This window comes from Ranitomeya variabilis, chromosome 5 (assembly GCF_051348905.1).
Source record: "Ranitomeya variabilis isolate aRanVar5 chromosome 5, aRanVar5.hap1, whole genome shotgun sequence".
Lineage (NCBI taxonomy): Eukaryota > Metazoa > Chordata > Amphibia > Anura > Dendrobatidae > Ranitomeya > Ranitomeya variabilis.
In genome coordinates this window covers 262532333-262543681 of record NC_135236.1, presented here as the reverse complement: position 1 = coordinate 262543681, position 11349 = coordinate 262532333, and the positions used below count along the sequence as shown (strand labels likewise).

At 44.8% G+C, this 11349-nt stretch overlaps 1 protein-coding gene across 1 annotated transcript in view; it reads right to left on the bottom strand.

Moving 5' to 3' along the window:
* Window positions 1-1154: 1154 nt before the first annotated feature.
* The window catches only part of RAB8B (RAB8B, member RAS oncogene family), a 34226-nt gene continuing 24031 nt past the window's right edge, over window positions 1155-11349 (bottom strand). Inside the window, exons 7-8 of the mRNA XM_077264191.1 lie at window positions 3725-3775; window positions 1155-2329 (exon numbers count right to left, since the gene is read on the bottom strand). Of these exons, the coding sequence (XP_077120306.1) occupies window positions 2237-2329; window positions 3725-3775 (144 nt within the window). The 3' untranslated portion in view covers window positions 1155-2236. The remainder of the gene's footprint in view (window positions 2330-3724; window positions 3776-11349) is intronic.

The following is an 11349-nucleotide window of genomic DNA, read 5'->3' as shown; positions in this document are numbered from 1 at the left end:
AGAAGTATCCCCTTTGCAAGATGGTAATGCAGTAACAAATTTTCCTAGCACTATCAATACACACACTTCTATTTTGAGTTAAAAGTTTAAAACCACTAAAGGATTAATTTTAAACGTAATTTAGGAAGAGAATGAAAAACAGGTCTCATAGGGTATTAGGATACATAGAAAACATCTCATTTTTTTAAGAGGAGTCCAACATCTAGTACCTCAATAAGCATTCTCTCAAATTCGTTTTACAAAATTGTCAGTGGGGTCCAGTCGTATATCGATCTGTCCTACAGGATACCCAGACACCTCCTTAGGGGATGATGAAGAATCACCAGACTAACCCCTTCATCTGACACTTAATACATCAAGTCATCATTATTTGCAAGGTTATCAAGGGTTCTCTCTGCAAATGACAGATTGGAAGATGGAACACCTCACATCCTGTCCTAGATTTCTTAGGTCTTCCTTTACTAGCCTAGTAAAGATATCCATGTTTGTGATCTGATCCTGGAGGATTCCTAGTATTGATCCATAAGGGGATTCCAGGACTGGTACTCCATTCAATAACCCACCAGTAATTGGACACTAAGAAGATCCTCCTCGTGCCATACATTTTAAAATCGGTCATGGTTTTTTAAACAAAGTTCCTTGTTAAATTTCCCTGGGGATAGGATGATGTTTTTCATCCATTAAAAGTCATCATAATTTGTGGGGATGTAAGAAAACCCTTTATAAAAAGGACTCTTAACTCAGTTGCAGATAGAGGATGTGACAATAGATTTATCATTTTATTGTCATTATGAAGGGTTACTTCTAAAAATAACATCCAGGTCTTTTCTCTAAAAAAGAGAAGGAAGAAGGAAATAAGGGTCCTGAGGATGGGGAGGAAGGGTATAGGTGATAGGAAGCCCGATACAACCTTCATTGACTTTAAAATGTTCCACACTGAGGTACAGTTTTTTCACTCATATCTGTCCCACCTGGTCCTAAACGTTTTTTAGGTCTGGATAGCTCATATTAAGGCCTCACAGAGGTAGATATATTATCAATTTTCATGCCCCACTGAATCATTAGCCGTTCAGCCATTTGTCATTTTGCTGTTTGAGGATCTCCATTGAAGCGTGTTGAAATTGGTCGGTAGACTTTTTCAGCCAGGAGAGTATTGTTTCACATTTTTTATTTAAAAATTCTTTTTTTTGTTACCGATATTGTTAAAGTATATTTTTATAAGGTATATTTCCTCTAAGAATTTTGGTAATTTATTCTATATACCAAATACTGATATTTTTTTAGTTACTCAAAGGAAACAAAGCAAGGAGAAAGCACCTGCCCAAAAGAAGACGAAAGAACTACAATGACAGTTCACATTCACGCAGGGTGACATGATGGATGGCAGCTAAAGTCTAGCATCTGGGAAGGTAGTTTGCAAGTCAATTCATGGAGTGGAATTATGGATAATGGGTTAAGTGAGGAAGCGGAAATGCCAGCGTTCACATCTGATAATGGCCAGAAAGGTATAATTAACCCCTTAGGAGAGCTAAATGCATGGTCCAAGAGAGTGTCCGGATGGGTTATCCACATTCATATCAATTAAATGTACATTTCCTATCTGCATTACTATTCATGTGCATCATATTTATGGCTAAATTTCAGACATGTAACAGTTTAAAGAAAATCTCAATGCGGATGTGTGGGATCTGCCAGTTACCCTACATCACAGTTATATTTGCAGCTAGATTTGCCCTGGACAAAAATTGTAAACTGCACCATTGTTACTTCCAACATTTGGTTCCAATACATTACAGCGGCCACAGGCACCAAACAGCAGATCGAAAATGGTTACATGAGTAAGGCCACCATGCTTCTTCCAGTTACCGAAATCTGTAATAAACTGATTGCATCGAAGCCTTGATCAGTGACTACTGTACAGGGGGCAGAATAAAATTGGTTTTGAGAAAGACTATGACCTTTAGCCAAAATGGAGCTAAATAAAAAGAGGAAAATTTAGATTTTGATATTAGCCTTTTCGTTCCTGTGTGTTCGTTGCAAAGGTAGGAAAAAGCTCCCCATTGTAGTCTTCCACTCCAGAAATCCATGTCGGCAACTGTCTCATATTGGGCGTTTTCAGCAAACAGCAGGTTTATTTTTCCCCAGAGACCTTTTGCGGCACCCTAGGGTGGCAAGATGCCATTCAATCAGGTGTGCCACAGTCCATCTCTTCTTCTCATTGGCGTGCTTCAGTTCATCAAAGTAACACGCAACGAAAGAAACTGCTTTTCTTCGCCGATTTTTCTGTAATTTTTACTGGACCTCCACTTCCTGGAGTGCTGCTTTCATTCTGGGAAAAGAAAGTACAAAAGCTGGGATCACATTTATCAGCCGCTCTACGCTGAGCCCTTACTTAGGGGTTTCCATCTACGCTGAGCCCTTACTTTGGGGTTTCCATCTAAATCTTTGAGTGATGTGATTCAGATGAAACCCTGAGGGATCCATTCACTATAATGAGGCAGCAGGTTTAGTCTGGACTCCGTCTGGCCTCTGGCAGAATGAACAAAAAACAGCAATTTAGGAATTTTTGTTTGGGGGGGGGGGGTTATGTCATTCCTGGTATGGTAAAATTGATAAGGCAGTCTTATTCTTCGGGTCAGTGCTATTACAGCGATACCTCATTTATATACCGTATTTTTCAAACTGTAAGACGGTGCGGGACCATAAGATGCACCCAATTTTCAGAGAGAAAATGGGGGGAAAAAAAATGCGTCAAATCAGGGCCCGTCTTACAGTCCTGAATTCAGCTATCCGGGGGGGGTTAAATTGGCAGCCCTGGTGGCAGCAGGAGTCGGGCGAGGCTCCAGAGACATGGTGTGGCAGTTTCAGCGGTACTCGGTGTTGTACGGGGCTCCGGGGACATGGCGCGGCAGTTTCAGCGGTCCCCGGTGCTGAGGGGGGGGGCCCTCCGGCGACATTATGCAGTTTATCGCGGCCGTAATAATCTGTCCAGCGTCAATAATTACCAGAGCCCAGGAACGTATTATTACGGACCACATCAGAAAGGGGTTAAGCCGAAACCAGGAGTGGAACAATCCGAGGAAAAATGTAATAAAAACATGGGCATCACTTCTGCATTTATCACCCACTGCTGGCTTTGGCTTGCAAATACTGAGGTAAAATATTGACCAAATACTGAATGTGTGCACGTGGCCTTAGATCGGTCAATTAGGCATCCTCTACATCTAGGGAAAACAAAGTTTCATCGTAATTACAGATGGCAATTCTTTACTGTAAGAGCAGTGAGACGATGGAACTCTGACACAACGTTGCAATGGCGGCCTGGATGCATTTCTTGAAAATTGTAATAGCACATTTGGCACTAGATTGTGGACTTTAGATCCAGGAAATTAGTCTGATTGCCTTATGTGTAGTGCTGAGCGCAAGAGCTCGCTTCTCAAGTTTGTATCGGGTGCTCAGGAATACACAGAGTATCACGGGTGCTCGAGTCGCCGTCCCCCATGTTTCATAGGGACAAAAAAAAAAAAAAAACATGTGGGGATTGCCTTATTGCTTCGAAGTGAAGTGCTTGCTACAAACTCAAGTGGCGAGCACTTGGGCCCCAACACTATTCATTACTAAAAACCTAGACAGTTTGTAACAGACACTAAAAAGAGCCCAGCGACGGAGCTTAGCTCTGCTAGTCTGGGGGCATTTTGACAAAAATATTTATTTTAATACAAACCATTTTTCTGTTGAGTTTTGTCATGATGTCGCGACCAAGGGTGAAAAATGCCTGCAAAAAAAATATATATATATTTTTTTAAATAAATGTATATCAGTATCATTTGTAGAATAAATGACAAATTGTAATAATAGAAACCACTAACCCCCCTTCTCCCCCCCCCCCACAAAAAAATAGAAATGTTAGGTTTTCTTCATGAAAAGCAAATGAGTAACCCCAAATATGAACATCATGGTTTTTACCATCCATTTTCACACAGTTTACGGTTATAAAAAATATTATAGAGGTGTCAAACCTGTATTTCTATAATACAGTGCTCCGACCTCGCTATTCATGGCACTGGGCTGGGCTGCCGGCAGCAGCCACTAGAGAAACCTTACTGTATATGGCAGAGATGAGGAACCTGTGACATGTTCTAGAGGGGGCACTCAGAGCCCTCCCTGTGGGCACGCATGTGATCGCCTCAGCACTAGCGCTGCAGGGGAGTTCTGCGTCAGGGTTGGGGTAGAAGAGCAGTTCGGCAGTGCGCAGTGTTCACCCAGCATGATTCCCCCTACAGCCGGTCTCACATGGAGCAGCAGTCACAGCTCGGAGCCCGCACCAGATCCACACAGGCGGTGCGGGAGGAGGCTCTGGGGCAGACAGCCAAAACCTCCGAGGGTCACTGCGGACAGGGGAACAGTACCTCCAAGGAGGATGGGTCGCCCACAGAGGCCAAGAAGTGCAGCAGGTGCCCGGGGAGATACATCCTGCAGGGCGCACGGAGACCACTGCCTGGCAGCAACCTGACCTGGTCTGCTGTTGTGAATTAGACTTTTTTGGCTCCCTCTTGTGGTCACTAGTGATATGACTCTGGGATTGTTTTTCCTCAGTTTGGCACCCACCTGGGTCGTTAGTCCAGGGGTGTTGCTATTTGAACTTCCTGAATTCTCAGTCTGGTGCCTGGCATCGTTGTAATCAGTCCTTTCTGATTGCTCCTGTCTGCTGAGAGGTCTCCTCTCCTAAATTTAAGCCTCGCTTCATCGGTCCTTAAAAGATATTGGAAATCCTTAATCCTGTGTCCTTTCGCTTGGATCTTCCGGTGTCGTTTGCCATTCACAACGTGTTCCATAGGTCTTTGTTGCGGCGGTACGTTGTACCTGTGGTTCCTTCTGTTGAGCCTCCTGCTCCGGTGTTGGTTGAGGGCGAGTTGGAGTACGTGGTGGAGAAGATCTTGGATTCTCGTCTCTCCAGGCGGAGGCTTCAGTATCTGGTCAAGTGGAAGGGCTATGGTCAGGAGGATAATTCCTGGGTGGTTGCCTCTGATGTGCATGCGGCCGATTTAGTTTGTGCCTTTCACGCTGCTCATCCTGATCGCCCTGGTGGTCTTGGTGAGGGTTCGGTGACCCCTCCTTAAAGGGGGGGTACTGTTGTGAATTAGACTTTTTTGGCTCCCTCTTGTGGTCACTAGTGATATGACTCTGGGATTGTTTTTCCTCAGTTTGGCACCCACCTGGGTCGTTAGTCCAGGGGTGTTGCTATTTGAACTTCCTGAATTCTCAGTCTGGTGCCTGGCATCGTTGTAATCAGTCCTTTCTGTTTGCTCCTGTCTGCTGGTCCTGGTTTTTGCAAAATTAAGCTAAGTCCTGCTTCCTTGTTTTTTGGTTACTTGTATTGCTCTTATTTTTTGTCCAGCTTGTACTAAATGTGATTCCTGATTTTGCTGGAAGCTCTAGGGGGCTGGTATTCTCCCCCCGGGCCGTTAGACGGTTCGGGGGTTCTTGAATATCCAGCGTGGAAATTTTGATAGGGTTTTTGCTGACCGTATAAGTCATCTTACTATATTCTGCTATTAGTCAGTGGGCCTCTCTTTGCTAAATACCTAGTTCATACTTACGTTTGTCTTTTCTTCTTACCTCACCGTTATTATTTGTTGGGGGCTTGTATCCAACTTTTGGGGTCTTTTCTCTGGAGGCAAGAAAGGTCTATCTTTTCCCTTCTAGGGTTAGTTAGTTCTCCGGCTGGCGCGAGACGTCTAGAACCAACGTAGGCACGTTCCCCGGCTGCTGCTATTTGTGGTGCTAGGATTAGATATACGGTCAGCCCAGTTACCACTGCCCTATGAGCTGTTTTTTTGTGTTTGCAGACTTGGTATTTATTTCTGAGACCCTCTGCCATTGGGGTCATAACAGTATGCCAGGCCTAAGTTGAATGTTTATGCATTGCAGAAGTGGGATAATAAGAAAGGAAATTCTGAGGGGTTTTTTTTTTTTTTCCTCTCTTTCTTCCTCCCCTTTACCTCTGAGTGGCTTGAGCTTGCTGCAGACATGAATGTCCAGACCTTGATTACAAGTGTGGACCAGCTTGCTGCTCGTGTGCAGGGCATACAAGATTTTGTTACCAGTAGTCCTATGTCTGAACCTAAAATACCTATTCCTGAACTGTTCTCTGGAGACCGATTTAAGTTTAGGAATTTCAGGAATAATTGTAAATTGTTTCTATCTCTGAGACCCCGTTCATCTGGAGACTCAGCTCAGCAAGTTAAAATTGTTATCTCTTTCTTACGGGGCGACCCTCAGGATTGGGCCTTCTCGCTAGCGCCAGAAGATCCGGAATTGGCAAATATTGATGCGTTTTTTCTGGCGCTCGGATTGCTTTACGAGGAACCCAATCTTGAAATTCAGGCAGAAAAAGCCTTGCTGGCTATTTCTCAGGGCCAGGATGAAGCTGAAGTGTATTGCCAAAAATTTCGGAAATGGTCCGTGCTTACTCAGTGGAATGAGTGTGCTCTGGCCGCAAATTTCAGAAATGGCCTTTCTGAAGCCATTAAGAATGTGATGGTGGGTTTCTCCATTCCTACAAGTCTGAATGATTCCATGGCGCTGGCTATTCAAATTGACCGGCGTTTGCGGGAGCGCAAAGCCGCTAATCCTCTGGTGGTGTTGTCTGAACAAACACCTGATTTAATGCAATGTGGTAGAATTCAGACTAGAAATGAACGGAAAAATCATAGACGTCAGAATGGGTTGTGTTTTTACTGTGGTGATTCTACACATGTTATATCAGCATGCTCTAAACGCCTAACAAGGGTTGTTCGCCCTGTCGCCATTGGTAATTTGCAACCTAAATTTATTTTGTCTGTGACTTTAATTTGCTCATTGTCTTCCTACCCTGTTATGGCGTTTGTGGATTCAGGTGCTGCCCTGAGTCTTATGGATCTGTCATTTGCCAAGCGCTGTGGTTTTGTTCTTGAGCCGTTGGTAAATCCTATCCCTCTTAGAGGTATTGATGCTACGCCATTGGCGGAAAATAAACCGCAGTTTTGGACACAGGTAACCATGTGCATGACTCCTGAACATCGGGAGGTGATTCGTTTTCTTGTTCTGCATAAAATGCATGATTTGGTCGTTTTGGGTCTGCCATGGTTACAGACCCATAATCCAGTCTTGGATTGGAAGGCAATGTCTGTGTCAAGTTGGGGCTGTCAGGGAATTCATGATGATTCCCCGCCGGTGTCTATTGCTTCCTCTACTCCTTCGGAAGTTCCTGAGTATTTGTCTGACTTTCAGGATGTATTCAGCGAGTCCAGGTCCAGTGCTCTGCCTCCTCATAGGGACTGTGACTGCGCTATAGATTTGATTTCAGGTAGTAAATTTCCTAAGGGAAGATTATTTAATCTGTCTGTACCTGAGCATACCGCAATGCGTTCGTATATCAAGGAATCTCTGGAGAAGGGGCATATCCGTCCATCCTCTTCCCCTCTTGGTGCGGGGTTCTTTTTTGTGGCCAAGAAGGACGGATCTTTGAGACCTTGTATTGACTATCGGCTTCTGAATAAAATCACGGTTAAATTTCAGTATCCTTTGCCTCTGTTGTCGGACTTGTTTGCCCGGATTAAAGGTGCCAAGTGGTTCACCAAGATAGATCTTCGTGGTGCGTACAACCTTGTGCGCATTAAGCAAGGAGATGAATGGAAAACTGCATTTAATACGCCCGAAGGTCATTTTGAGTACTTGGTGATGCCTTTTGGGCTCTCTAATGCTCCTTCAGTGTTTCAGTCCTTTATGCATGATATTTTCCGGAAGTATCTGGATAAATTTATGATTGTTTATCTGGATGATATTCTGTTTTTTTCTGATGATTGGGACTCGCATGTAGAGCAGGTCAGGATGGTGTTTCAGGTCTTGCGTGAGGGCTCAAAGTGTCTCTTTGGAGTACAGAATATTCCCTTTTTGGGTTTTATTTTTTCCCCTTCTGCGGTGGAGATGGACCCAGTCAAGGTCCGAGCTATTCATGATTGGACTCAACCCACGTCAGTTAAGAGTCTTCAGAAGTTCTTGGGTTTTGCTAACTTCTACCGTTGTTTTATCGCTAATTTTTCCAGCGTTGTTAAACCTTTGACGGATATGACCAAGAAAGGTTCTGATGTTGCTAACTGGGCTCCTGCAGCCGTGGAAGCTTTCCAAGAGTTGAAGCGCCGGTTTACTTCAGCGCCTGTTTTGTGCCAGCCTGATGTCTCACTTCCCTTTCAGTGGATGCTTCTGAGATTGGGGTAGGGGCCGTTTTGTCGCAGAGAGGCCCTGGTTGCTCTGTAATGAGACCATGTGCTTTTTTCTCTAGGAAGTTTTCGCCTGCTGAGCGGAATTATGATGTTGGCAATCGGGAGTTGCTGGCCATGAAGTGGGCATTTGAGGAGTGGCGTCATTGGCTCGAGGGTGCTAAGCATCGTGTGGTGGTCTTGACTGATCACAAAAATCTGATGTATCTCGAGTCTGCTAAACGCCTGAATCCTAGACAGGCCCGTTGGTCATTGTTTTTCTCCCGTTTTGACTTTGTGGTCTCGTATTTACCAGGTTCAAAGAATGTGAAGGCTGATGCTCTTTCAAGGAGCTTTGTGCTTGACTCTCCTGGAGTCGCAGAACCAGTTGGTATTCTTAAAGAGGGAGTAATCTTGTCAGCCATTTCTCCGGATTTACGACGTGTGTTGCAGAGATTTCAGGCTGGTAGACCTGACTCTTGTCCACCTGACAGACTGTTTGTTCCTGATAAGTGGACCAGCAGAGTCATTTCCGAGGTTCATTCCTCGGTGTTGGCAGGGCATCCGGGAATTTTTGGCACCAGAGATTTGGTGGCTAGGTCCTTTTGGTGGCCTTCCTTGTCACGGGATGTGCGGTCATTTGTGCAGTCCTGTGGGACTTGTGCTCGAGCTAAGCCTTGCTGTTCTCGTGCCAGCGGGTTGCTCTTGCCCTTGCCTGTCCCGAAGAGGCCTTGGACACACATATCCATGGATTTCATTTCAGATCTTCCGGTGTCTCAGGGCATGTCTGTCATCTGGGTGGTATGTGATCGCTTTTCCAAGATGGTCCATTTGGTATCTTTGCCTAAGCTGCCTTCCTCTTCCGATCTGGTTCCTTTGTTCTTTCAGAATGTGGTTCGTTTACACGGCATTCCTGAGAATATCGTGTCTGACAGAGGATCCCAGTTTGTTTCCAGGTTCTGGCGATCCTTTTGTGCTAAGATGGGCATTGATTTGTCGTTTTCGTCTGCCTTTCATCCTCAAACTAATGGACAAACGGAGCGAACTAATCAGACTCTGGAGGCTTATTTGAGGTGTTTTGTTTCTGCAGATCAGGATGATTGGGTGACCTTCTTGCCGTTGGCTGAGTTTGCCCTTAATAATCGGGCTAGTTCCGCTACTTTGGTTTTGCCATTTTTCTGCAACTCTGGTTTCCATCCTCGTTTTTCCTCGGGACATGTGGAGCCTTCTGACTGTCCTGGGGTAGATTCTGTGGTGGATAGGTTGCAGCAGATTTGGAATCATGTGGTGGACAACTTAAAGTTGTCACAGGAGAAGGCTCAGCGTTTTGCCAACCGCCGCCGCGGTGTGGGTCCCCGACTTCGTGTTGGGGATTTGGTATGGCTGTCTTCTCGATTTGTTCCTATGAAGGTCTCCTCTCCTAAATTTAAGCCTCGCTTCATCGGTCCTTACAAGACATTGGAAATCCTTAATCCTGTGTCTTTTCGCTTGGATCTTCCGGTGTCGTTTGCCATTCACAACGTGTTCCATAGGTCTTTGTTGCGGCGGTACGTTGTACCTGTGGTTCCTTCTGTTGAGCCTCCTGCTCCGGTGTTGGTTGAGGGCGAGTTGGAGTACGTGGTGGAGAAGATCTTGGATTCTCGTCTCTCCAGGCGGAGGCTTCAGTATCTGGTCAAGTGGAAGGGCTATGGTCAGGAGGATAATTCCTGGGTGGTTGCCTCTGATGTGCATGCGGCCGATTTAGTTTGTGCCTTTCACGCTGCTCATCCTGATCGCCCTGGTGGTCTTGGTGAGGGTTCGGTGACCCCTCCTTAGAGGGGGGGTACTGTTGTGAATTAAGACTTTTTTGGCTCCCTCTTGTGGTCACTAGTGATATGACTCTGGGATTGTTTTTCCTCAGTTTGGCACCCACCTGGGTCGTTAGTCCAGGGGTGTTGCTATTTGAACTTCCTGAATTCTCAGTCTGGTGCCTGGCATCGTTGTAATCAGTCCTTTCTGTTTGCTCCTGTCTGCTGGTCCTGGTTTTTGCAAAATTAAGCTAAGTCCTGCTTCCTTGTTTTTTGGTTACTTGTATTGCTCTTATTTTTTGTCCAGCTTGTACTAAATGTGATTCCTGATTTTGCTGGAAGCTCTAGGGGGCTGGTATTCTCCCCCCGGGCCGTTAGACGGTTCGGGGGTTCTTGAATATCCAGCGTGGAAATTTTGATAGGGTTTTTGCTGACCGTATAAGTCATCTTACTATATTCTGCTATTAGTCAGTGGGCCTCTCTTTGCTAAATACCTAGTTCATTCTTACGTTTGTCTTTTCTTCTTACCTCACCGTTATTATTTGTTGGGGGCTTGTATCCAACTTTTGGGGTCTTTTCTCTGGAGGCAAGAAAGGTCTATCTTTTCCCTTCTAGGGTTAGTTAGTTCTCCGGCTGGCGCGAGACGTCTAGAACCAACGTAGGCACGTTCCCCGGCTGCTGCTATTTGTGATGCTAGGATTAGATATACGGTCAGCCCAGTTACCACTGCCCTATGAGCTGGTTTTTTGTGTTTGCAGACTTGGTATTTATTTCTGAGACCCTTTGCCATTGGGGTCATAACAGTCTGCACTTTGGTTCCCACTATGACCCCTCTCTCCTGGCTGTGTGACGGTAAGGTGGGATTTATAGTTCACAAAAAGCTATGGCCATCTTTAGTGGTTAACATTGCAGTCAATTTTATTATGTAATCTCTATTCTTTCATTCATTTTAGCAAAGCCTTCATGCCATTTTCAACGAACGCTTAGGGCTCATGAAGACAAGCGTATAAATCATGCTGTCCAGATTAATGATTTTTTTTTTTTTTTTTTTGCCGGTCCAAGTGTCAGTGAGGGGAAAGGAAAAAAAAAAAAAAAAAAAAAACACAGCATGCACTACTTTCAACCAGTATCATATGAGACTCACACATTCAAGTCTATGGGTGTGGGGAATATAAAAAAAAAAAAAAAAAAAAAAAAAGCCTGAGTTGAGTTTTCTAGATGAGACTTGGACAATTTTTCATATGCGTGTCTACAGGCACCCTTAGTTTCAGACTTCTCTCATTGATAGTGTCCCTCCCAGTAATACCTGCTGGATGAGAGGT